Genomic DNA, 25126 nt, shown 5'->3' on the forward strand with positions numbered 1-25126 from the left:
GCAAACGATGAGTACAGCAGGCTATAGGAGCTTGATGTAAAATTGATTTAAAATGTTGCTATGTGAATAAATTCCTGGAGTGCCAACTTCAATTAATTTTTCTACTGGCTGTATACCTCTCTGGAACATGCTAATTATCCCTATATATATGCAGCTAGATCAGAGAAGTTCAGGGGAAAAATTCTGAAGGAATCGATTGATATGCAGCAAAGATTAACACTTTTAAAATTAAGTTACTAAGCAAATTCAAACAGACCTTATCCGATGTAAACATTGAATGTGAATAGATCAAGAAGACCACAAATACATGTACAAAAATCAAAAAATTGTATAAAAAATAGTAAAAAGATACCTACTTTATAAAAATATTTTTCTTTAATATTTTTAACCTGTACAGACAAACTTTTTTTAAAATTGTTATATTCACGAAAAGAAAATATTCTATATTGAATGTTCACGTGACAAGAGCAGACTAGTGTACTCGAAAACTTAGATATGAAAAATAAGTATATTTTGGGAAATCGTTACATGCTAAGGACTTTGTGGAACACCCTAAAAATTGGTGACCTGAAAGATCTTTAGATTCTGTATGTACATGATTTTTTCCAATTTTTTTTTATCAATATGCAGCAAAGATTAACATTCTTTTAGATTTTAGTTTCACAATCTTCTAATGCAATTTTCTCGATAAATACTGAACATAAAACATTGTGTATTTGCATGTATATTTCTAATAACACAGTTTAACAAATAATTTCTTTAAAATGTACAATTGTTGTTTAGAAATAACTTTTGATCAGTATCGTCACTGGCATTTTTTTTATTATTGTGTTTCTTGACTTTTTCATAAGAAGAGTGAATTTTCAATTGTCTTCGTTCACTAGATTTCCAACTGTTTAGAAAGTAAGTATGAATTGGTCCAAAAATTTTCGATCATAATTATCACCAAAAATTTGTTTAATAAGAATAAGCTTTGGACATTTAGTCTTAGATGATTTGTTTTCACAAGGTGTCATTATGCTATAATTTGCCCCAAAATGGTCAAAAACCATATAAGTAAGAAGTCTTTTGGGCATTCAGTTTCAGAAAATAAGTGATCAAAAAGGTGTCAATATTTTACATTGGACTAAACAACAGTCGAAGTTTCAGCACTAATGCAACAAGAGTGCACATGCTGAAATGTCTTGCCTGTTTTACTGACTATTGATTTTATGTTGAAAGTCTTAATGATAAATGTTTTACTACAAGTATCACATAAACTTAACAATTTTAAAGACCCATGACAATGAGGTCAAGGTCAGATAAATCCTGACAAACAGACATGTTCACCTTACAATTACTCCATACACCAAACATAGTTAACCTATTGCTTATGGTCATTTAAAAAGGCCAAACACAAAGACTTAACATTGACCAATGAACCATGAAAATTTGGTCAAGGTCAGATTATAGCTGCCAAACAGACATGTACACCTTACAATCGTTCCATACACTACATATAGGTGACGACCTACTGCTTATAGTATTTGAAAAACAGACCAAAACACAAAAACTTAACATTGACCATGAAAATGAGGTCAAGGTTGGATGATACCTGCTAGACTGAAAGAGGGACAAAAGATACCAGAGGGACAGTCAAACTCATAGATCGAAAACAAACTGACAACGCCATGGCCAAAAATAAAAAGATAAATAGACAAATAATAGTACAGATGACACAACATAGAAAACTAAAGACTAAGCAACACGAACCCTACCAAAAACTTGGGGTGATCTCAGGTGCTCCTGAAGGGTAAGCAGATCCTGCTCCACATGTGGCACCCATTGTGTTGCTTATGTTATTACAAATCCGGTAATTAGACTAATTCGGTAGGTCACATTCGTGAAAAGGGAAGGGTATTGTAGTTACGACATAAGGAACATATACGATATCATCTGTGAAACGGTTATTCCATAACGGTCAACCAACTAGTGATGGCGTCCATAAAATTTACGAATGTAAATGACATGTACACCTTACAATCATTCCTTACACCACATATAGTTGACCTACTGCTTATAGTACCCGAGAAACAGACCTAATCACATAACCGTAACCTTGAGCACTGATCCATTTTATGAGGTCAAGGTCAGGTGAACTCTGTTTGATGGACATGTTGATGTTCCAAGGAACCCATATACCAAATATAGTCATCCTATTACTCATAATTAGTGATAAATTCTCATGACAAAAAACTATAAAAAAAATTTCAACCTTTCAATTTTCAAAATGTCACTGAACCTCAAAAATGAGGTCAAGGGCAATGGACATATGACAGACAGAAATTTCGTAACAAGCATCCAAGTCTTCTATCTTCTGAAATACAAAGATTTATACAAAGAGTTTACACCGCCTTCTGATAGTAATCCCTATGTCTCGCAAACTGTGACTTTTGTCACAGGCGAGACAAAAATCCAGTTACTGTAAATTCAGAAATTATTGCGTGCATTTATTATTGCGATTTATGAAGAATGGACAATAATGCGAGATTAATCATTGCGATTTCAGGAAAATCTGCATACAGATACATGTATCAGATATCAGAATGCGACTTTTAATTATTGCGATACTAACCCAGTCGCACTATTCGCATTAATAAAAACCTCGCAATAATTTTCCGAATTTACAGTATATGGGATGTATTTAAAAGTCCCCTTCCTGCAACAATGATCCCTATTTAAGATTTTTCTGCTTATCTACCGGTAAGTCATCTGAGGTATCCATGAGTGGAAATCTTCATCCACGCTAGAAGAGGATCTGATAACAAAAATATCATGTTGACAACTTAGTGAAGGACGGACAGACAAATGGGTCAAAATTATACCCTGCACAACTTCATTTCATGGGGTATAATAATGTATGGGAATGTACAGTTAATTCAAACAGACATCAGTGTAAATAAAATAAAAGCAAGCTTCAGGAAACAAGAAAATTTATGGGTGCATACACCTCAAGCATATGGATGTGGGGCAGCCCCCATATTCCCACACCCCATTAGTCTGACACCCCAATAGTCCTACACTTTCAGTGGTCCAACACCCTAATAGTCCGACAACCCACTAGTTCGACACCCCATTAGTCCGACATTGGAATATTTAAAAGTATTTGTTTTTTATATTAGAAAGCCAAATTAAAGATATTAAGAGGAGGACCTTGTCCTTTGTGTGATCATGTGATGCAAGTTATCAAGATAGGTACATGTATTTAGTGCTGAAGTAGCAGAATTTCATCACCAGCGTAACTATAAGCAAAAATTCTTTGTAGTGTTGTCGAATTACATAGACATCCTTGAATATACTGTCTCTCTGATACAGGTTAAAGGGGACACAGTAAGAAAATAAAGGAATCAATAGAGCTTTGCTGTTTACATGATTATATGTGTGCATAATGGCTTGAGTGAATAAGACGGGCATGTTTTTCTGGCATAACTCAAGTGATAAAAACTTCTGATTTAATAGATTTTTTCTAAAATGTAACAGTAATGCCATTATTTGAAGACAAACACCATGCAGTCTAGTTTGTCTATTTGGGCACCAATATTTAAAAAAAAAAATTGAATTGAATAATGGCAGAACACTTGTCTTGAAGTATTCTGTCGTAATTTTGTTCTTTTTTCAAACAGTGAGTAAACTGGTTCAATGATATCTCCCATCCAAGTAATACTCTTCAGTACGAGTTTACAAAATATGTATTTGTAAATATAGAAATAGGGGGAAAATAAGAATACAATAGGGTTATCATATAAACAATTTCATAATTTTCCTCAACATGAAAAACGATTATAAAGATCATCAGGTTATTTGAGTTTTGTATAATGTCAGTATGGTTCTTTGCTATGAAAACAATTCAGATCCTTACTGGCCAACCTGTATTTATTTATTTTATGGCTGTTTTTATCACAGGAATATGCCAATACTCCTCATATGTATGAAGCTGGAACAGAGATTAGTTAAAGAAAGAACTAATATTGATTGATTGTTGTTTGCTTTAAGTACAGTGGCAAATATTTCAAAAATATTCAGGATGAGAACTAATTAACAATAAATACAATTATTGGTAAGTCCTGAAATAGGGGTCAACTGGAATGAAGGAAGGGAAATTTGGAATGCCCCTGGAAAATGATGGTATATTGGGTAAGATAAGAAATTTAGCCTTACAATAGGTCACCCATTCGGACCCGCCAAAGAGTTGTTGTAATGGTTCTTTCAGTGCAAAGAATGAGGCATAGGATTGTACGTCCTGACATGGCTGCGATTTCAAACATCCAGCAAATCCAAATGGACTCCCCACTTTGAAAAGGGTCATACTGTCAGTTGGAAGAAGACCAAGAGATGACCTTATTTCAATACCCAGTCACACTTGGGGTCAGAGAGAACTAATAAGAAAATCAAATGATTTCTAGCAAAGGTTAATATAACTTTGGAATTATGAAACCAAGGTAAATTCAGATAAAAGTTATTTGTATATGAAATTTTAGGCCCGAACAAGCTTACTTGCCAAAAACATTAATGATTTTACATAATGTAAAAGTTGATGGCTGTGCATTAGTAATACATGTAATCACAAACCAAACATTTCTTATGGTGATATGACCTGCATGCCAAAAAACTAAGTCGACCTCAAAAGTTCCGAAACATACAAAAAAGAAGAGGAAGAATTTAGTGTAAAACAATATCATTCTTTTTTTTTTTATTATTCTTGCCTGAATAGGAGACATGCACGACTCTGTTTAGGGTTTCTCTGGCTACTGTGTCCTATTTATTTGGATTTTCGGTCAAGACATCAAGTCCAGGTTATTCCCGTATACTACCGTATCAGTGGTGTCTTGCTCGTCTCACATAATACAGGAGGACATCAGGTCGATATTTGGTCGGTTTAAATATGCGACTTCGATATTTACTACTTCTATGCCAAGCAAGAGCAAAGACTGGTGAATAATATGCCCATTATTCCTAGCAGGTTAAAAATGCATAAAAAGTGTTGTGTATGTTCATTTCTATATGCATACAAATGTTAATTTCATTCCTGTGTCATTGTCCTAGTGTGTTGTAACAGAATTATTTTCACTTATCGTGTTTGCTTATGCTGTTCATGACCAAGGTGTTTAGGTGGAAAGAACAGATCACCAATAAAGTATTATTTTGATTTTTAGAGTTTGATTTTGAATGAATATGCAATAAAAACAAATATAAATCACTGCTTTCAGAGTACACTACCAGCCATTCTTACATGATTGATATTTTTGGTTTGCTTAACTTCCAGTTGCAAATGTATAGTATAAATTTACTATAAGTCCATTCTGACGGCAAATACATCCATTTTAGCTGAGTTTAACAACCTTTCATAAACAGCTGCGCCATGAGCCCGTCGCTTTTTCAAAGAATAAAGTTCAATAACTTCTCAATGTCATATCAGAAATTTATAAAAAACTAAAGGGAGGTTATTTTAATAGATATAAACCAGTCACCAAAAATTCATGAAAACTGCTCAAAACACTTTTGAGTTTTTTGTCCGAAAAACTGGAAAATCCCCCCTTTTTTATGAATAAAATCCCATAACTCGGAAAAGTAAAATATAAAATTTATAAAAATCAAAAGCGAGCTTACGTCAATAGATATAAACAATTCACCAAAGATTCATGAAAACTGCTCAAAGCATTTTTCAGTTATTAGCTGAAAACTGGAAAATCCCGTTTTTTTAATGAATAAAACCCCATAACTTGAAAAAGTAAAATCTAAAATTCATAAAAATCGAAAGGGAGCTCACATCAGTAGATATAAACAATTCACCAAAGTTTCTTGCAAATCGTTGAAAGTGTTTTTGGGTTATTGTCAGAAAACTGGAAAATCCCCCTTTTTTATGAATAAAAATAACTTGGAAACATAAAATCTAAAATTTATAAAAATCGAAAGGGAGCTCACGTCAATAGATATAAACAAATAATTAAAGTTTCATGCAAATTGGTTAAAGCGTTTTTCAATTATTGCCTGACATGTTGACGACGGACGGACAGATGGACACACGGCTGGACGGACAACAGTATACCATAATACGTCCCGTAAACAAGCTTTTAGAAAGTGTTCAATGTTAAGAACAAAATATTAGCGATTGCACAACTTTACTATGGATATTTTGACTTTCATATAATTTTTCGATCTTTGAATTCAATTTCAGCGTAGATAAATGGAAACCAACATGCTTGGATAAAATAAGTTTCTTTTCATTGCAAATCAGTTTTGACCGTTTTTGGGAGTATATTGCGGTCTGGACATTTTATTTACTATGAGAGACTGTTCTTCAAATTCTCTTCAACCCAAGGGTGACTGGGATAATGCTATAGAAATGTGCTCACTTTTGGTCTTTTTTTTTCAGCAGGCAGTATAAACCCTTGCAAATGTAGAGCGTCCATTTGGCTTTGCTGGATGTATAAAAAAGCAGCCCCTTCCGGTCAGAATTCTGTCCAATATACCCTCATTTTCCAATGGCAGTCTCAATTTTCCACCCTTTAATCCTGGAAATATCCTATTTCAGTATCTACTTATTGCATTAATTGTTAATCTAATTGGACGTAAAGCAAACAGCAATCAGTCAATCAAATTCACTTTTTAGCAGATTGTTTTTTTGATGAAACAGCGAGGTCACACTTTATAGCAGTAATGCAAAATGTTGCAAGGTTGTAGATTGCCTTATAATTATAGGATCATGGTATTTCTTACATACCAGACGTGAAGTGCTGTTTTTCCATTTAATTCTTTATACTCAGAAGGAGGGTAGACACAAGTTGAAATACCACGTCTACTGATTCTATGAACTAGATTTTCAATTATGACCTGCAAATGTGTTGGACTATTTGGGTGTCAAACTAATGGGGTGTCCGACAAATGGGGTGTAGGACTAATGGGGTGTCGTACCAATGAGGTGTCAGAATAGCGGGTTGACCCCTCTGATGTATGACAAAGCTTGTCATTATTTGCCTATAAAAATCACCTTAGTGATCATCATGTGTTTGATACTAGCTATTATATAAGTAGACCACCTTAAGACTTATGGAAATTTTGTCACATCATATATAGAACATCTACTAACTTTGTGTATTTTATCTTCTCTGTCACACCTCTGACAGTTACTTACTCTAATTCATCACATCTTTGACTTCTTCCATGCTCAGTGTTTATATTGACTGGTGATTTTGGTAGATAATGTTGCAACTGGTTTACAAGGAACAAAAACATGTCTGTATTCTGAAATGTAAATATGCTCACAATAAAATTTTATTGAAAGAATTCAAAGAATTCCGTTCAAACCGTAGCTAGGGACCGTCTTAAACTTGCAGTGAGGTGAGAGTTTTTTTCTCCGTGTTGAAGGCCTCACTGTGACTTTGAGATGAAGAAGAGCAATAAAAGCACTGTTCCTTTGTTTTTTGAGGTTTTTGCTGAGCATATACTGATTTTGTGTCATGGATGGATACCCCATATCCTTTCTTTTCTATTGACTATATATGCATGTACTGGTAAGCTTCATGGCTGTTTATTGGTCCAAGGACACAGTTATCGTCCTTTGGTTTTCGTTGTCTACGAATATAGTCCCTTGTGTGAACAGTGTATTACTTGCATTTTTTTTTGAAACACTTTCCCAATTTTTTTTCTTGATATTTTATGCATGAAATATTAAGTAAGGGGATGAAATTACATGTTAAAAAAATTTGGGTGCTGAATCTTTGTTAAGTAGTGATTTGGACCAGTTAAAAAAGGTCAAAAATTAGTAGAATGTCTGAAGCTGTCAAACTGAATTTTAGCCCCCCTTAACACAGAATTGTCAATATTTTGAGTTAGAGCTAGTAGAAGTTTCTATAATTTTGATATTATTTGTATCAATAGTAGTACACTACACTGTAAAAATCTTTTTGAGATAGAGCAGGTGCGATTTTTTTAATTTGAATTTATTGTCTAAAAGAAATGCACTACGAAATAACTGTGTTCTCGGGCCTAAGAGATGAATTCCGTAAATGTAGATTCTGTACTTTGGCAACTTTCCTGAATGGTTTGCTGGTTTCAATTTGTCAAACTCAATAAAAGTAAAGGATTTACATCTTTGTTTGACAGAAATTCTGTTAAAATGTCCCATTTTGGCATTATACGGCTAAAATAAGCATTTTAAAGCAGTTTCCATTTTATGTCTAAGAGCCATGCTGAATTTTTATCTGACAGCTTTTTATGTTCCTGATATTTGTGTTTCTATGCTTAAATCAAATTTAATTAACCATTTGCGAACTCTGAATCTAGAGAAAAGTAGATTATCACAGAAAAAATGTGCAAAATATTTGTATTTATGTCCCTGGTTAAAGGGCCTGTTTGATGTATGTGAAATGTGAAGAGCTTTGTACATAAAATCTGTAGTCCATCACAATTATTTCACTAAATCTGTAAAAAAAACCACTTTACAATGATCAGTACACCCTATTTATTTCATATGCTACCATAATTTTCTTTTTTAGGATAGTAAGTGGTTCAAATATATGCCAATTGAGACTAAAACTACATGCAAGTTTTCCATTGAAAAGTGAAAAATTGGTAATCAGACCATACTGTCTGCAAAACTAGAGTCTCTCAAGAGCCTGTGTCGCTCACCTGATTCTACTTTGGTTTTGGAAATCATGTTAAAATAGATTAAAATCATAACAGATACCCTCATAATGAGTGAGGCCAAATTTGGTTTAATATTGGCCCTGTAATTTAATAAAAAATCCTGGTGGCCATCTTGAACAGTAAATCAGCAATAAAGTAGCAACACTTCATCAGCACCTCATAAGAAACATTTATGCCATGTTTGGTTTCATTCCATTCAGTGCACCTCTAGAAGAAGCATTTGTATGTTTTTCCAATAGGGTCTTATGTTAAAGGAAGTCCCCCCGCTGGCAGCCATCATGGATGAAGGATCAGCTTCAAAGTAACAACACTTAGTCAGTACCTCATAAGGAACATTCATGCCATGTTTGGTTTCAATCCATTCAGTGGTTCTCTAAAAGAAGACATGTGTATGTAATGTCCATAGGGTCCTTTGTTAAACACTGTCCCCAACTGGTGGCCATCTTGGATGATGGATCAGCTTCAAAGTAACAACTCTTGGTCAGCACTTCATAAGGAACATTCATGCCATGTTTGGTTTCATTCCATTCAGTGGTTCTCTAAAAGAAGACATTCATATGTATTTAAATAGGGTCCTTTGTTAAACTAAGTCCCCCGCTGGTGGCCATCTTGGATGATGGATAGGCTTCAAAGTCACAACACTTAGTCAGCACCTCATAAGGAACATTCATGCCATGTTTGGTTTCATTCCATTCAGTAGTTCTCTAAAAGAAGACATTTGTAAATATTTCCCATAGGGTCCTATGTTAAACTAAGTCCCCCGCTGGCAGCCATCTTTGATTATGAATCGGCTTCAAAGTAACAACAATTGGTCAGCACCTCATAAGGAACATTCATGCCATGTTTGGTTTCAATCCATTCAGTGGTTCTCTAAAAGAAGATATTTGTATGTATTGTCCATAGGGTCCTTTGTCAAACACTGTCCCCAACTGGTGGCCATCTTGGATGATGGATCAGCTTCAAAGTAACAACACTTGGTCAGCACTTCATAAGGAACATTCATGCCATGTTTGGTTTCATTCCATTCAGTGGTTCTCTAAAAGAAGACATTCGTATGTATTTCCATAGGGTCCTATGTTAAACTAAGTCCCCCGCTGGTGGCCATCTTGGATGATGGATCGGCTTCAAAGTCACAACACTTAGTCAGCACCTCATAAGGAACATTCATGCCATGTTTGGTTTCATTCCATTCAGTTGTTCTCTAAAAGAAGACATTTGTAAATATTTCCCATAGGGTCCTATGTTAAACTAAGTCCAAAGCTGGCGGCCATCTTTGATTATGAATCAGCTTCAAAGTAACAACACATGGTCAGCACCTCATAAGGAACATTCATGCCATGTTTGGTTTCAATCCATTCAGTGGTTCTCTAAAAGAAGACATTTGTATGTATTGTCCATAGGGTCCTTTGTCAAACACTGTCCCCAGCTGGTGGCCATCTTGGATGATGGACCTGCTTCAAAGTAACAACACTTGGTCAGCACCTCATAAGGAACATTCATGCCATGTTTGGTTTCATTCCATTCAGTGGTTCTCTAAAAGAAGACATTCGTATGTATTTCCCCTAGGGTACTATGTTAAACTAAGTCCCCCGCTGGTGGCCATCTTGGATTATGGATCGGCTTCAAAGTAACAACACTTGGTCAGCACCTCAAAAGGAACATTCATGTCATGTTTGGTTTCATTCCATTCAGTGGTTCCTTAAAAGAAGACATTTGTAGGTATTTCCCATAGGGTCCTATGTTAAACTAAATCCCCCGCTGGCGGCCATCTTGGATTATGGATCGGCTTCAAAGTAACATCACTTGTTCAGCACCTCATAAGGAACATTCATGCCATGTTTGGTTTCATTCCATTCAGTAGTTCTCTAAAAGAAGTCATTTGTATGTATTTCCCATAGGGTCCTATGTTTAACTAAGTCCAAAGCTGGCGGCCATCTTTGACTATGGATCAGCTTCAAAGTAATAACACTTGGTCAGCACCTCATAAGGAACATTCATGCCATGTTTGGTTTCATTCCATTCAGTGGTTCTCTAAAAGAAGACATTTGTATGTATTTCCATAGGGTCCTATGTTAAACTAAGTCCAAAGCTGGCGGCCATCTTGGATGATGGATCGGCTTCAAAGTAACAACACTTGGTCAGCACGTCATAAGGAACATTCATGCCATGTTTGGTTTCAATCCATTCAGTGGTTCTCTAAAAGAAGACATTTGTATGTATTTCCCATAGGGTCCTATGTTAAACTAAGTCCCCCGCTGGCGGCCATCTTGGATATGGGAGACAGTAAGCAATTTCATACAAGATATGAACTGTACAGCTCCCCTTCCTTCTAAAATATTAGATTTTAAACAAACAGTTTTGATTGCTGCAGTCAGAGTAGCATATATAAGAGATAAGAGTGAAAGTTAATTTGGTATCCAACTTAACATTCTTTTGACAATATCTTAATTCTAATTGACAAGTTGAATTTTTGTGGTTACAACAATAAATCCTTTAAAACCAGCCCCTATTCATATAACCCAGGAAACACCTAATAAATTAGAACATTTATCTAGCAAACGACAACTTTGACAAAATCATTTGAAAAAGAAATAATATAAAATTTTAGCAAAATTTGCCAGGAGGAACACAGGAAAGAGCATACCTGGGTGATGAAATGCATTCTGAAGTTGCAATAGCCTTTCTTGGTAGTACATATGGGATGAATGTACTAGCACATGAACTAAAGGATTAAAAATTTTAGAAGCATGATAAAAAAAAATAAGATTGTCAGTGTTTAGTAGAATTCATATTCATGATTTAAGCAATGCTGTCATTCAAAACTGAGCTGCAAATGTCAATTATTTATTATTATAAAATGTGGTCACCTGAGAGGCTCAAGATTTTGAAAATTTATAACTTGGCCTGGTAAGAACTGAAAATGATTAACTATGCACAAGACAGGATAAAAATGGATATTCTGCAACACATAATGCGCAAATGTGTACAATATAAGAATAAATTTTTACGAGGCATTAAGCTACGCAAAAAAAAGTAGAGGCTCTAAAGAGCCTGTGTCGCTCACCTAGGTCTATGTGCATAACCAACAATGGACTCTCTCCAACGTTTTAGACAAGAATAGAATTCATGACAAAATTAGTTTTTTTGTTGATCTTATATTGCTGATCATTTTATCTGTTTAGTTTCTCTCTATCTTCTTTAGTTTTTGCTCAAAACACAAAATAGGGTAAAATAATCCTCATTTAAGGGCAATCACTCCTATGAAGAGTGACAGTCTACTAAATTTATCGGCAAAATTTGACTTGTTTGTGGATCTTGCCTTGCTGATCATTTTTGTTATTTAAAGTTTCTATTTATCTGTTATAATTTTTATCATATAAGGCAAAACTCAAAAACATATGTAAAAATTGTCATTGAAGAGCAATAACTCCAATAAGGAGTCATTGTTAAATTTCCTCCATATTATCTTTAATGTAGATCTTGTCTTGCTGATCATTTTTGCTTATTTAAGTTTCTATCTATTATAACTTTTAAGATATAAGGCAAAAATGCAAAAAATTGGTAAAAATCGTCATCCAAGTGCAATAACTCCTATAAGAAGTCGCCTGACAGTTTTGACATCAATGAACAATTGGTAGAGCTCAACATTCTGTACATTTTTGCCTTGTCATATTTTCTCTATTTATAACAGTTTTCAAAATAATACAAAAAAAGCATTTTAACCCTATGTTCTATTTTTAGCAATGTCAGCCATCTTGGTTGGTAGGCAGGGTTATCAGACACATTTTTTAAACTAGATACCTCAATGATGATTGTGGCCAAGTTTGGTTGAATTTGGTTCAGTAGTTTCAGAGGGGAAGATTTTGTAATAGTTAATGACGATGACGGACGACAACAAATGACGACGGATGCCAAATGATGGGCCACGTGAGCTAAAAAAGCATGCGTAGCAACAGATGATCATAAATGATCAATCCAGAAAAAATCCTCCTTGCCACCCAGAATTTCAAATGGTTTTTTGTTGAAGTGAAATCAAAGTTGTTTATATTAAAATTTGTCATGACATGTGCTGTCCTAAACTTTATAAGAAGGTCTAGGTTATTTTCATACAGTTCACTAAAAGTATGGAGAGCCCTTGGAGCCAAAAAACAGTATCTTGGGTTGAGACCCTAACATGACGGTCCCCGCATGGTAAGGGTTTATTACTTACGTTAATTAGAATACTGTACTGAAAATGATATGAAATATATTTTTTTCATTTATATCTATAAATTTACCGCATGTATACTACTTTACAGTTTTCATCTCGAAACATGATTTTTGTAGATACTACTTCTTTAAATAAGATAGGTTTGTATTGATCAATAGTGTATCATTAAAGTAAAGATAAATGGCACATGATCCTTCAAAATTCAAATACTCTATTTTTTTATTTTCTATGGCATCAGTGCCTGATGGTAAGAATTAGGGGCAGCAGTGTCTGATCATGGATTATAGGGTCATCAAGCATTCATCTTAAGGAAAACTATAAATGTAACTCTTGAACCAAAGTTTGGTAGCAATCGGTTCTTTTTCAGTGGTATGTTTACAACTTTGAAAGTGGACGGATCATTAACAGTGGTATGTTTACAACTTTGAAAGTAGATGGATCATTAACTTTAATCTAAAAGATGATCATATATGTGTTATTATTGACCAAGTTCAAATAAAAACATAAAATGAGACTAAATGTGAATAAAGATGGTGTTCTGTAGCAGTCAACTGTAAAATTTATGCAGCATGCTTTTCTGTATGTACATTCAACCAAGGTGTTAATTTATATACATGTCAAGGAGATTACTTGTACAGAAGACCTTGGAGAGATTAGGAGTTCTATCATATGTGTTCTAATTGGAAAAGGATTCTTTAAAAATTAAAAAAAAAGTGAGAGCATTTTATGTAAAACTTAACCACAATTACAGAGAGAATTTGTTTTCACATTTTATAACACATTGTTTCTTCATGCTACTTCTGGGTACTGTGTTAACACAACGTTTCTTAATTGTCTCATTGAAATTTCAGAATTTTTACTTCTTGTCTCTTTGAAATTTCTGAATTTTTAACAAAACCAACATGTACATCTTACAATCATTCCATACACCAAATAAAGTTGACCTATTGCTTATAGTACTGGAGAAACATACCAAAACACCAAACCTTAACATTGACCAATGAACCATGAAAATAAGGTCACGGTCAGATGATACCTGTCTGACATGTAGACGTTGCGAAGGAACCCATATACCGCATATAGTTATTCTATTACTAATAATAAGTGAGAAATTCACATGACAAAAACACTATAATTTTTTTTCAAGCAGTCACTGAACCATGATAATGAGGTCAAGAACAATGGACATATGATAGGCGGAAACTTTGTAACATAAAGTGTTTGCATACAAGGTATGAAGCATCCAGGTCTAACCTTCTGATATATAAAGCTTTAAACAAATAATTTACGCCTCCGCCGCTGGTTTATAATCCCTATATCTCGCATTCTGCGAATTTCGTCACAGGTGAGACAAAAACCAAATATATTTTGCTTAATCATCTCACTATTTTTTCATGTGCTTCATAATTCTGTGTTGTTTGTTTATCAATTGGTAACAATCGGTAAACTTTGGCACAAAAACCCGAAAGTTAAATAGAAAAGCCAAAGTTTTTGATCAACAATCATAGAATGAAATATTTTTTGTTGATTATACATTATGGATGAATGGAAAATATATACACAGAGGACTTATTTAAATATATATGCATGCATTGGTTATTAACATTGCAATTAACTGAAACTTGTTTCATATGACATTATGTCTTTTTGATATTTTGTAGTATTTTCATTATCTGATTTCGTAGAAGAATATAAATCTTTGTAGTAGTTTACTTCAAGGTTAGTATTTTCTCCTTATCAATAGCTATATTTTTGTTTTCATCATACAATTGATTTTATGAGATTAAGTATTTATTATCTGATAATTTTATCATTTTAGACAATGCTATTTAATTTCCAATATCCCTATCCTTTTATATTTCTGGACATTTTCAGTTTTAATGACTACCCCAACCATCCTACCATTAATTTTTTTAGCTACTTAGATAAATAAACTGCTTCGCTGAGCGCAGCTAGATACGCCCGCAGAGGTCCAACCCTGAACAGTTGGGGCAAAAATGGACACAATATTCAAGCTTGATTCAGGTCTGAATTTGGATTGTAATTAAATATTTGACATATTATAGGTTTCTGAATAAATGTATTCAAAGAACTTGAAATTGGTTATATGAATTGAATTTATGTTCAATTAAAGATTTCTTGCTGTTGTGCAATACTTAGTAAATCTGTTGTCAGACTATAAACAAATAAAGTATAATTAATTCTCAATGTCATATTAGAAATTTATGAAAATAAAAAGGGAGCTTACATCAATAGATATAAACAATTCACCAAAGTTTCATGAGAATTGGTGACAGCATTTTTGAGTTATTGTCAGAAAACTGGAAAATCACCCCTTTTTTTAATGAATAAAACCCCATAACTCAGAAATGTAAAATGTAAAATTTATAAAATTCTAAAGGGAGCTTACATCAATACATACAAACAATTCACCAAAGTTTCATAAGAATTGCTGAAAGCATTTGTGAGTTTTTGTCCGATAACTGGAAAGTCCCCCCTTTTTTTATGAATAAAACCCTGTAACTCGGTAACGTAAAATCTTAAATTTATAAAAATCAAAAGGGAGCTCATGTCAATAGATATAAACAATTCACCACAATTTCTTGCAAGTTGGTGAAAGCATTCTTGACCTATTGTCCGAAAACTGGAAAATCCCCCTTTTTTTAATGAATAAAACCCCATAACTCGGAAACGTAAAATCTAAATTTTATAAAAAACGAAAGGGAGCTCACGTCAATAGATATAAACAATTCACCAAAGTTTTATGCAAATTGGTTAAAGCAATTTTGAGTTAATGTCCGACATGTTGACTACGGACAGACGGACGGACAACGGTATACCATAATACGTCCCGTAAACGGGCGTATAAAAATAAATGTGGACACAGATGATGCCCCCGCTTGCATATCATATAGTTATAAAGGGACATAACTGAAGAACAGTAAAAGTGACGCTATCCAAATTTGAACTTGATCTGAGTTTTGTGGTAATAAGCATTGTGTGTAAGTCTCATAACATTTGGTTGAGGCTAACTTAAGTAGAGAACAGAAACTAAAAATTCAGCAATTTTTCTATCTGTAAACACGCATAACTCTAGAACGGTTGTGTATAAGTTTTATAACATTTGGTTGAGACAAACTAAAGTTAGAGAACGGAAATGAAAAATTCAGCAATTTTTATGTTTATAAAGGGACATAACTCAAGAATGGTAAAAGTGTCGCAACCAAATTTGTACTTAATCTGTATCATGTAGTAATAAGCATTGTGTATAAGTTTCATAACATTCGGTTGAGGCAAACTAAAGTTAGAAAACGGAAACAAAAAATTTGTACTTGATCTTAGTTTTGTGGTAATGAGTATTGTGTATAGGTTTCATAATGATTGGTTGGGGCAAACTTAAGTTACAGAATGGAAACTAAAAATTTTGCAATCTTTCGATTTATAAAGGGGCATAACTCAATAATGGTTAAAGTGACACTACCCAAATTCAACTTGATCTGTGTTTTATCAGTGGAAGTCAAATTAAACATTGCATTGTATAAAGCATTGATTGTAGTTGATTCAACTATAATCATGGACAAAGGAACTCCAATTTTAAAAATTACTTGATATTTAGAAGAAAATAAAAATTTTGCAATTTTTCTATTTATAAAGGGACATAACTCTAGAACAGTTAAAGTGACACCACCAAAATTCAAACTTGATCTGTGCTTTGTGGTAATAAGCATTGTGTATAAGTTTCATAACATTTGGTTGAGGCAAACTCAAGTTAGAGAACGGAAACCAATTTTGGGATGTACTTACAGACGGACAAGGGTAAAACTTAATGCACCCACCGCTACGGTGGGGGCATAATTATTCTAACAATTTGTCCACTCTTGTATCAATTTATTTATCCATTGTATCAATTTATTTATCACAACAACATCTGCGTTTTATTGTAGAAAATGCATCAACCCTATAAGAGATACCATCAATAAGTACTAGAGGGTAATCTTTTATGAAATGAGGATTAAATCCAGGTTTAAACATTGCATTTAAGTTTCCTGCTTATTTAAATGTCCCTCATTTTCAACATTTCTCAATTATATCTTTTTCTATAATTTCTAATATATTATCATCTGACCTTAATCAATAGGCAGATGAGGAGTTTCAATGTAAGCTAACATATGCATATATCATTCTTTAATGGCATGACAAATACTCACCTTCCAAAACATTTTCTTTAATGCAAAGTTTCTTTCTGTAGCAACCCTAAGTTCATTAAGTAAATTAAATGAATCTTCCATTGTGTTTTCAGGATTAAGTAACTCTCTTTTTAGCTGGTTGAACAAAGCTTCCATCTTCTCTCTAAAAAAAATTAACATGAAACTTTAGTGTGTATTTGAGATCGGAAATTTTCTGCTGCCTTATATATATTGTACAAGCAAAAAATTGCAAGACTACAGATAAAACTAGTTATATACTTAGTAAAGAAGAATCAACATAGGCAAGAGTGTCAGAAAGGTTATTTAAAATAGGATGAAAATTTTCAATAACCTTTCTGACACTCTTGCCTACGTTGATTCTTCTTTACTGAGTATATAACTAGTTTTATCTATAGTACAAAATATTATCATAGTTTATTATATCTCATCTATCAATAATATATTTCAGTGCTTTTACCAAAACTATCTTTTTGCCATTTGGACTAACATTTGTAAACCTAGGTTTATGTGTATATGCACTTGGTCAAATGTTATTGACAATCATGTTTTAAGAAACTACAGTCGACTCTCTTCATATCAAACTGTTTTATCTCAAAATTTCAGTTATCTCAAAAATAAAATTGGCGTTCCAATTAACAGATTTGCATTATTTAAACTCCTGATACATGTATCACAAAAAACATTTTGTCAGTCCAAACAACTTTGAGATAAAGAGAGTTGACTGTATTATGTATATATCAATTACTTTTTTCAAATGATCTTGACTTAAGAGAATGCATGGCTGTATTAACTTTATATTTAAAAAACAAATGAATGATTCAGTTAATGTAGATGGGGGGCCTAAATTACAATCGATAGAATTTTTAATAATTTGCCAAAATGTAGTTTTAATATATATGTCATGCTTTTTTCAAAAATATAATAAAAAGTATCATATGTATGGGTCACAGGGCTTTTTTTCAAGCTAAAGGTTGTTCAAAATTTTCAGATTTTGTATAGATTATAATGCATGGAAAACCCTATTTCGTGTGATAAAAAGAAAACCTAACAATAGAATTTTAAGACAAAATATGAGAAGATAGCTCTAATAATGTGCTTTCTGAAAATAAAAAGAAATATTGGGGTCACAGGACTCTTTTTCTTGCTACGAAACAAAATAAGTAAATTCATAACACATTCCTTTACAAAAGTTTCCTCCCCTTATAAGGCAAAGTTGAAAAAAAAATTGAATAAACAAAAATATTCCATATTAGTATTATTTTAGTACGTTTTCTCTTTATGAATTGGATTTAGAATAAACTAAAGGCTCTAAAGAGCCTGTGTCGCTCACCTGATTCTACTTTGGTTTTGGAAATCATGTAAAAATAGATTAAAATCGTAACAGATACCCTAATAATGATTGATGCCAAATTTGGTTTAATATTGGCCCCGTAATTTAATCAAAAGCAGAAGACTTTTGTACAGTTTACAGAAATTACCAATAAATTCATTGAAATTGTAGAAAATTACTTTATAAGGACAATAACTCCAACAAGATGTCAATTGACAATATTGCTCATGTTGACTTATGTGTAGATCTTCTTTTCTTGATATTTTTGCAGTTTACAGTAGATCTCAATCTATAAAGATACATGTATTCAGGTCTTCATCAGCACCTCATAAGGAACATTTATGCCAAGTTTAGTTTTATTCCATTCAGTGCTCCTCTAGAAGAAGCATTTGTATGTATTTCCCATAGGGTCTTATGTTAAACTAAGTCCCCTGCTGGAAGCCATCTTGGATGATGGTTCGGCTACAAAGTAACAACTCTTGGTCAGCACCTCATTAGGAACATTCATGCCATGTTTAGTTTCATTCTATTCAGTGGTTCTCTAGAAGAAAACATTTGTATGTATATCCCATAGGGTCCTATGTTAAACTAAGTTCCCCGCTGGCGGCCATCTTGGATATGGGAGACAGTAAGCAATTTCATACAAGATATGAACTGTACAGCTCCCCTTCCTTAAACTTACTCCCCCTGCTGGCAGCCATCTTGGATGACAAATCAGCTACAAAGTAACAACACTTGGTCAGCACTTCAAAAGAAACATTCATACCATGTTTGGTTTCAATCCATTAAGTGGTTTTCTAGAAGAAGACATTTGTATATATTTCCCATAGGGTCCTTTTCTAACAACACTTGGCCAGCACCTCATTAGGAACATTCATGCCATGTTTGTTTTCATTCCATTCAGTGGTTCTCTAAAAGAAGACTTTTTATGTATTTCCAATAGGGTCCTATGGGTGCAATCAACAGTTTTTTTCTATGATGTCATATTTTGAGGAACCATGCATAAGTGACCCTTAGTGGTGGAATGATTAATGAAGATACTTGTATAAAACTAGATATCACTGGAATCAGAATTTTCTCTAGTTTATAATGAAATAAAAATAAAGTGTACTTTTAATGTATTAAAAAAGTTCCATCCAGAGAACATGGGGAAAAAAAGGCCTAATCTGAACATAAAAAAACTGAAATCAGGTCATGTGCATATGTAAATGCTCTTTTGTTCCAAAGTTGGAAAGTTCCGGGCGAAAAGAACTAACTAGCCGAAAAGTTCCGGAGGAACTTATTAACTAGTTACTTTGTTCTTCCTCTGGTTTAAAAGTTCCACTGGAACAAAGTGACTAGTTGAAAAGTTCCAACGGAACATATCAACTAGTTAGAAAGTTCCTTTTTGCCAAATTAGTCAAAACCGGAACTAACAAACTAGCCCAAAAGTTCCAACGGAACTTATCAACCAGTCACAAAGTTCCATTTGGAGAAGTGATGCAAAGTAAAAGCGCAACATATTATATTTGAACATTTCAAAGGGAAACCAAGATACTGATTACAAAAGTCAAAAGGAACTTATCAACTAGCCACAAAGTTCCTCTTTGGCAAATAAGTCAAAACCGGAACTAACAAACTAGCCCAAAAGTTCCAACGGAACTTATCAACCAGTCACAAAGTTCCATTTGGAGAATTGATGCAAAGTAAAAGCGCAACATATTATCTTTGAACTTTTTCAAAGGGGAACAAAAGTGTCTTATATACTGATCCTCATTCTTCCCCCTCTTCATTATTATGGTACTTAATTCGGTCAGAATGTTGCCTTCATAACGGAATAAGTTCTAATTTATTGTTATACATTAATCTGAAATTGATATTTTTAAAAGTACCCACATGAGGAGGGGGTATTCTTCCCTCTCTTGAGGGTACTATGAATACTAAATTTGCATGATAATGCAACTTTTTCTGTTTGCTACATTGTTCCGGGACTTTTCAAGTAGCTACTTTTTTCCGGAACTTTTCGACTGCACTCGGAATAAAACAACTAGTTGGAAAGTTCCATCGAAACGAAATAACTAGTTGAAAAGTTCCGCCGGAACAAAGTAACTGACGGAACATAGTGGCTGTTACACATACCCATGAAGACAAGATACAGGCACATTTTACATATTCAAAACTGTATGAAATTCATAGGTTTTTACCTGGCCTTTCAAAAAAATCTCGTTTCAGGGTACGGTCTCCTGCTCCAAAAAGAGCTACAGTGGCTGCAAATAAGTTTTCAATTTTCACTGCCAAAAAAACAGGATGTTTATAGTGTTGTCTCCACTCAAAACATGTATATTTAATCTAATTTTTAAAATTATTTCAATCATTCAACCTATCTTAATTGAAAGCTAATTAACTAATTTTTACAATCAAATACAAAAAACATGATACTTTTTCACCAATTAAGTAAATAAACAGGGGTTTCCCTCCATGGTTATTTTTAGTCGGTGAATAACCCCTAGTTTTTTATACGAAATTAACTGTTTATAGCACCCTATGTTAAACTATGTCCCCGCTGGCGGCCATCTTAGATTATGGATCGCCTACAAAGTTTCAACACATGGTAAGCACCTCATAAGGAACATTCTGTCATGTTTTATTTCATTCCATTTAGTGGTTCTCTAAAATAAGACATTTGTATGTATTTCCCATAGGGTCCTTTGTTAAACTCTCTGGCGGCCATCTTGGATGATGGATTTGCTACAAAGTAACAACACTTGGTCAGCACCTCATAAGGAAAATGCCATGTTTGGTTTCATTCCATTCAGTGGTTCTCTAGAAGAAGTTCAAAATGTAAAAAGTTAATGACGAAGACGACGGACGATGGTCGCCAAGTGATGAAAAAAGCTCACTTGGTCCTTCGAGCTAGGTGAGCTAAAAAGCATAATCACCTGGAGAAAAGTGATATTCACTGCGCTGAATGTCACACGCTTTTACTTGTAACGTTATGGTAAAATGTTTGATATACAATTGGTTTTGGTAAATATTTGACATCAAATACATTATAATATACAGGCATGTTACATGTCAATTAATCTATTTCTCTAATGGTTATGACCTATTATCTAATTCCTGCATGAAGAGGTATTTCTGGTATCACACTTATCAGAGTGTGATATGAATAAGTGATAAGAAAAATGCTTTAAATTGGTTGGCAATTCCTGCAATGTTCTACAAAATTATGACATTTCCATTGGCTATTATGGTAGTAAGGTCACATTCCCCTACTTTGCAACTGAGATTTTGGGATTTTTTCCAATAATGTATTAAACATTCACATATGTTTCACCTGAAAATATTCTTTTTGTCAAATTTGATTCCGTCTGAAGTTTGCAAAAAGCATGAAAACATCTGATTTTAACAGTAGTCTGCATGAGTTCCTGACAAAGCACTGCAATAAGCAGACTTATATAACTATGTCCTATCAATTCCCCCATGTGAGTGACTCCTGCAACTTCCAACGTAAAACAAGACCCTACATACCGGTCACCTCTGATGGGTGTTTATGTCTGTTTTCAGTGTAAACTTGGCAAACAATGGAAATTTTTTTAATCCTTTCAAACCAATGACTTTGCATGCCTATCTATTAAATTTATTTGTTAATTTTTAATTGAATATTTATGAAAAATTTGCCACTGGACATGAAGCAAAACATCATTCAATCAATTAATCAAGACATCCCCAGTGTATCACAACTTATGTACTTGTACATCTTAAGGGCATACGATACAGTTACAGGGGAGGTAATGACGTCGCCAAAGTAAAATGTTATTTTTCGCGACGTCAAACTGTGACATATCGAGGAAAGATGAATTTTTAGACTGGTTTTTATCATTCAGACTGATTTAACTCGGAAACGAGTTCATGGACCCCTCTTTTTAAAAATGACATTTGGCTTGATTATGTATGAAGATTTTGTGTGCCAATTTTTATGAACAAATCAGATGAAATTTTTTTAAATTAGATAAATATACAGCCAAAAATGCAGTTTTTTGACTAAAATCATGAAAATGTGATAAAAATTAATTATTTCCAAAGAATTGTTACACAAATTCAAAACAAACTTATGAAGCGCAGATATTCCAGATGTGTTTACAAAAATCCGCTTGCGTTTATCTTTTGAAACAAAAAAGTTAGGTATATCTTTCCAAAGGATAGAAATGTCCAAGAAACCGAAATGTCCAGTAAATGTCTAAAATTTCGACCCCATTTATCTCTAAAAGTAGCACATAAAGGTATATTTTTTATTACATATTTGAATTGACTAGGTGAAAAATAGCTTGTATGCAAACTTTCATCAAAAATTCACCGTGAGATCAAAACTGTATCGTATGCCCTTAAAACATATAGAAATAAGAAAAGGGTACCAAAATAATAATAAATAAATAGATAAGAAGTTAAAGAAGAAATTGCTCAAAAATAAATAGCAAAGTTTGCAGTGTATTGTTCTTTACAATATAGATATAGATATCATTGTTTGATCAAACTTTTACTCAATTTTATTACAAATATGAATCATTGTCATGATTGTCAAGATTGTGGCAGTATGATTCTAACGGTTGGAGTTATAAAAAACAATGACATTTCAAAACAACTTTTTTACAGTACTTAATATCAATTAAAACAATTAACTAGAGGCTCTCTCTAGAGGCTCTAAAGAGCCTGAGTAGCTCATCTAAGTCTATTTGCATCTTCAACAATAGGCAAAAACACAAAAAAAACTGGAAAAAATCGTTATTAAAAGCAATGACTCCAAAAAGGAGTTGACAGACCATTTCTGTCATTAGACTTATCAATCAATATTGTCTTGTTGATCATTTTTGCTAATTAAAGTTTCTATCTATTTTTCATAGTTTTCAAGATAATAGGCAACAAGACCAATACAGGGTTTGAACCTGACGTCCTTGCATGCAATTGATTGAAGTAACATGTATACCTGAGCATAACTGATCATTCCCAGACCAAATATTAAAATCATTCACTTCAATTGGAGCCAAGAAAAGTTTGACCAAAAATTTTCCTTGTACAATGAGTGTTGTAAAATTTCAAACTACATGTAGTGGCTACATGGCAGATGTAAACATTGCTTAATCGTTACAACTCAACATTATCAAGCTGCAGACCAAATACTAAATCATTCCCTTTCATAGAAGCTGAGAAAACTTTGACAAAAATTTCCCTTTTACAATGAGTGTTGTAAAATTTCAACTATCAGCAAACAGAAAGTGGATAAACAGCAGATGTAAAAATTGCTTACTGGCTACAAGTCAGCATTATCAAGCTGCAGACCAAATATTGAATCATTCCCTTTCATAGAAGGTGAGAATCCTTTAACAAAAGTTTTTTTGGATGGAAGGACAGAAAGAGTCGAGCGGTTACTAGACCTGCTTCCGCCTTCAGCAGCGCAGATAAAAAAAATAAAATGCTCTGCTGGGCGCAGCTTGATACGACCGCAGAGGTCGAACCCTGAACAGTTGGGGCAAGTATGGACACAACATTCAAGCTTGATACAGCTCTGAATTTGGATTGTGATTAAATATTTGACACAGCATAGGTTTCTGACACAGAATGAATGTGGTCTAAGAACTTAAAAAATTTTAATTTACCTATTATGGTCCGATATCCAAAATCTAAATACATGGTTAGATTCAGCATATCAAAGAATCCAAAGAATTCAATTTTTGATGAAATCAAACAAAGTTTAATTTTGGACCCTTTTGACCTCAATGTGGACCAATTTGATAACGGGCCCAAAAATCAAAATACATGGTTAGATTCAGCATATCAAACAACCCCATATATTCAATTTTTGTTGAAATCAAACAAAGTTTAATTTTGGACCCCAACTTGGACCAACTTGAAAACTGGGCCCATAATCAAAAATCTAAACACATGTTTAGATTCAGCATATCAAAGAACCCCAAGAATTCAATTTCTGTTAAAATCAAACTAATAAGTTTAATTTTGGACCCTTTGGACCTTAATGTAGACCAATTTAAAAAACGGGACCCAAGATTAAAAATCTAAATACACAGTTAGATTTGGCATATCAAAGAACCCCAATAATTCAATTTTTGATGAAATCAAACAAAAAGTTTAATTTTGGACCCTTTTGACCTCAATATGAACCAATTTGATAGCAGGGCCCACAAATGAAAAATCTAAATACATGGTTAGATTCAGTATATCAAAGAACCCCATATATTCAATTTTTGTTGAAATCAAACAAAAGTTTAATTTTGGACCCCAATTTGGACCAACTTGAAAACTGGGCCCAAAATCAAAAATCTAAATACATGTTTAGATTCAGCATATCAAAGAACCCCATATATTCAATTTTTGTTAAAATCAAACTAAGTTTAATGTTGGACCCTTTGGACCTTAATGTAGACCAATTTGAAAACTGGACCCAAAATTAAAAATCTAAATACATGGTCAGATTTGGCATAACAAATAAATAAATGTGGTCAAAGATTTTACAAATCTAATGCGCCATACTGTGCAATTAAAGATTACTTCTTGAAATTTTTCAATATTTGAAATTTGAAAAAAAAATAATATTTGAAGAATAATTCTTTTTAATTTCTGAAATCTGAAATGAGAAAAAACTGACCCCCCACAATTTCTTTATATCCCCCCCCTTTTTTCCCCAAAAAATTCTTTCCC

At 33.4% G+C, this 25126-nt stretch overlaps 1 protein-coding gene across 2 annotated transcripts in view; it reads right to left on the bottom strand.

The window, feature by feature from the left end:
* The window catches only part of LOC127701968 (uncharacterized protein C12orf56-like), a 166502-nt gene that overhangs the window by 66627 nt on the left and 74749 nt on the right, over positions 1 to 25126 (bottom strand). For both annotated transcript variants that reach the window (XM_052205951.1, XM_052205946.1), the window contains exons 6-7: positions 17104 to 17245; positions 7172 to 7281 (exon numbers count right to left, since the gene is read on the bottom strand). In XM_052205951.1, coding sequence (XP_052061911.1) covers positions 7172 to 7281; positions 17104 to 17245 — 252 coding nt within the window. The remainder of the gene's footprint in view (positions 1 to 7171; positions 7282 to 17103; positions 17246 to 25126) is intronic.

This window comes from Mytilus californianus, unplaced genomic scaffold, assembly GCF_021869535.1.
Source record: "Mytilus californianus isolate M0D057914Y unplaced genomic scaffold, xbMytCali1.0.p SCAF_1, whole genome shotgun sequence".
Taxonomy (NCBI): Eukaryota; Metazoa; Mollusca; class Bivalvia; order Mytilida; family Mytilidae; genus Mytilus; species Mytilus californianus.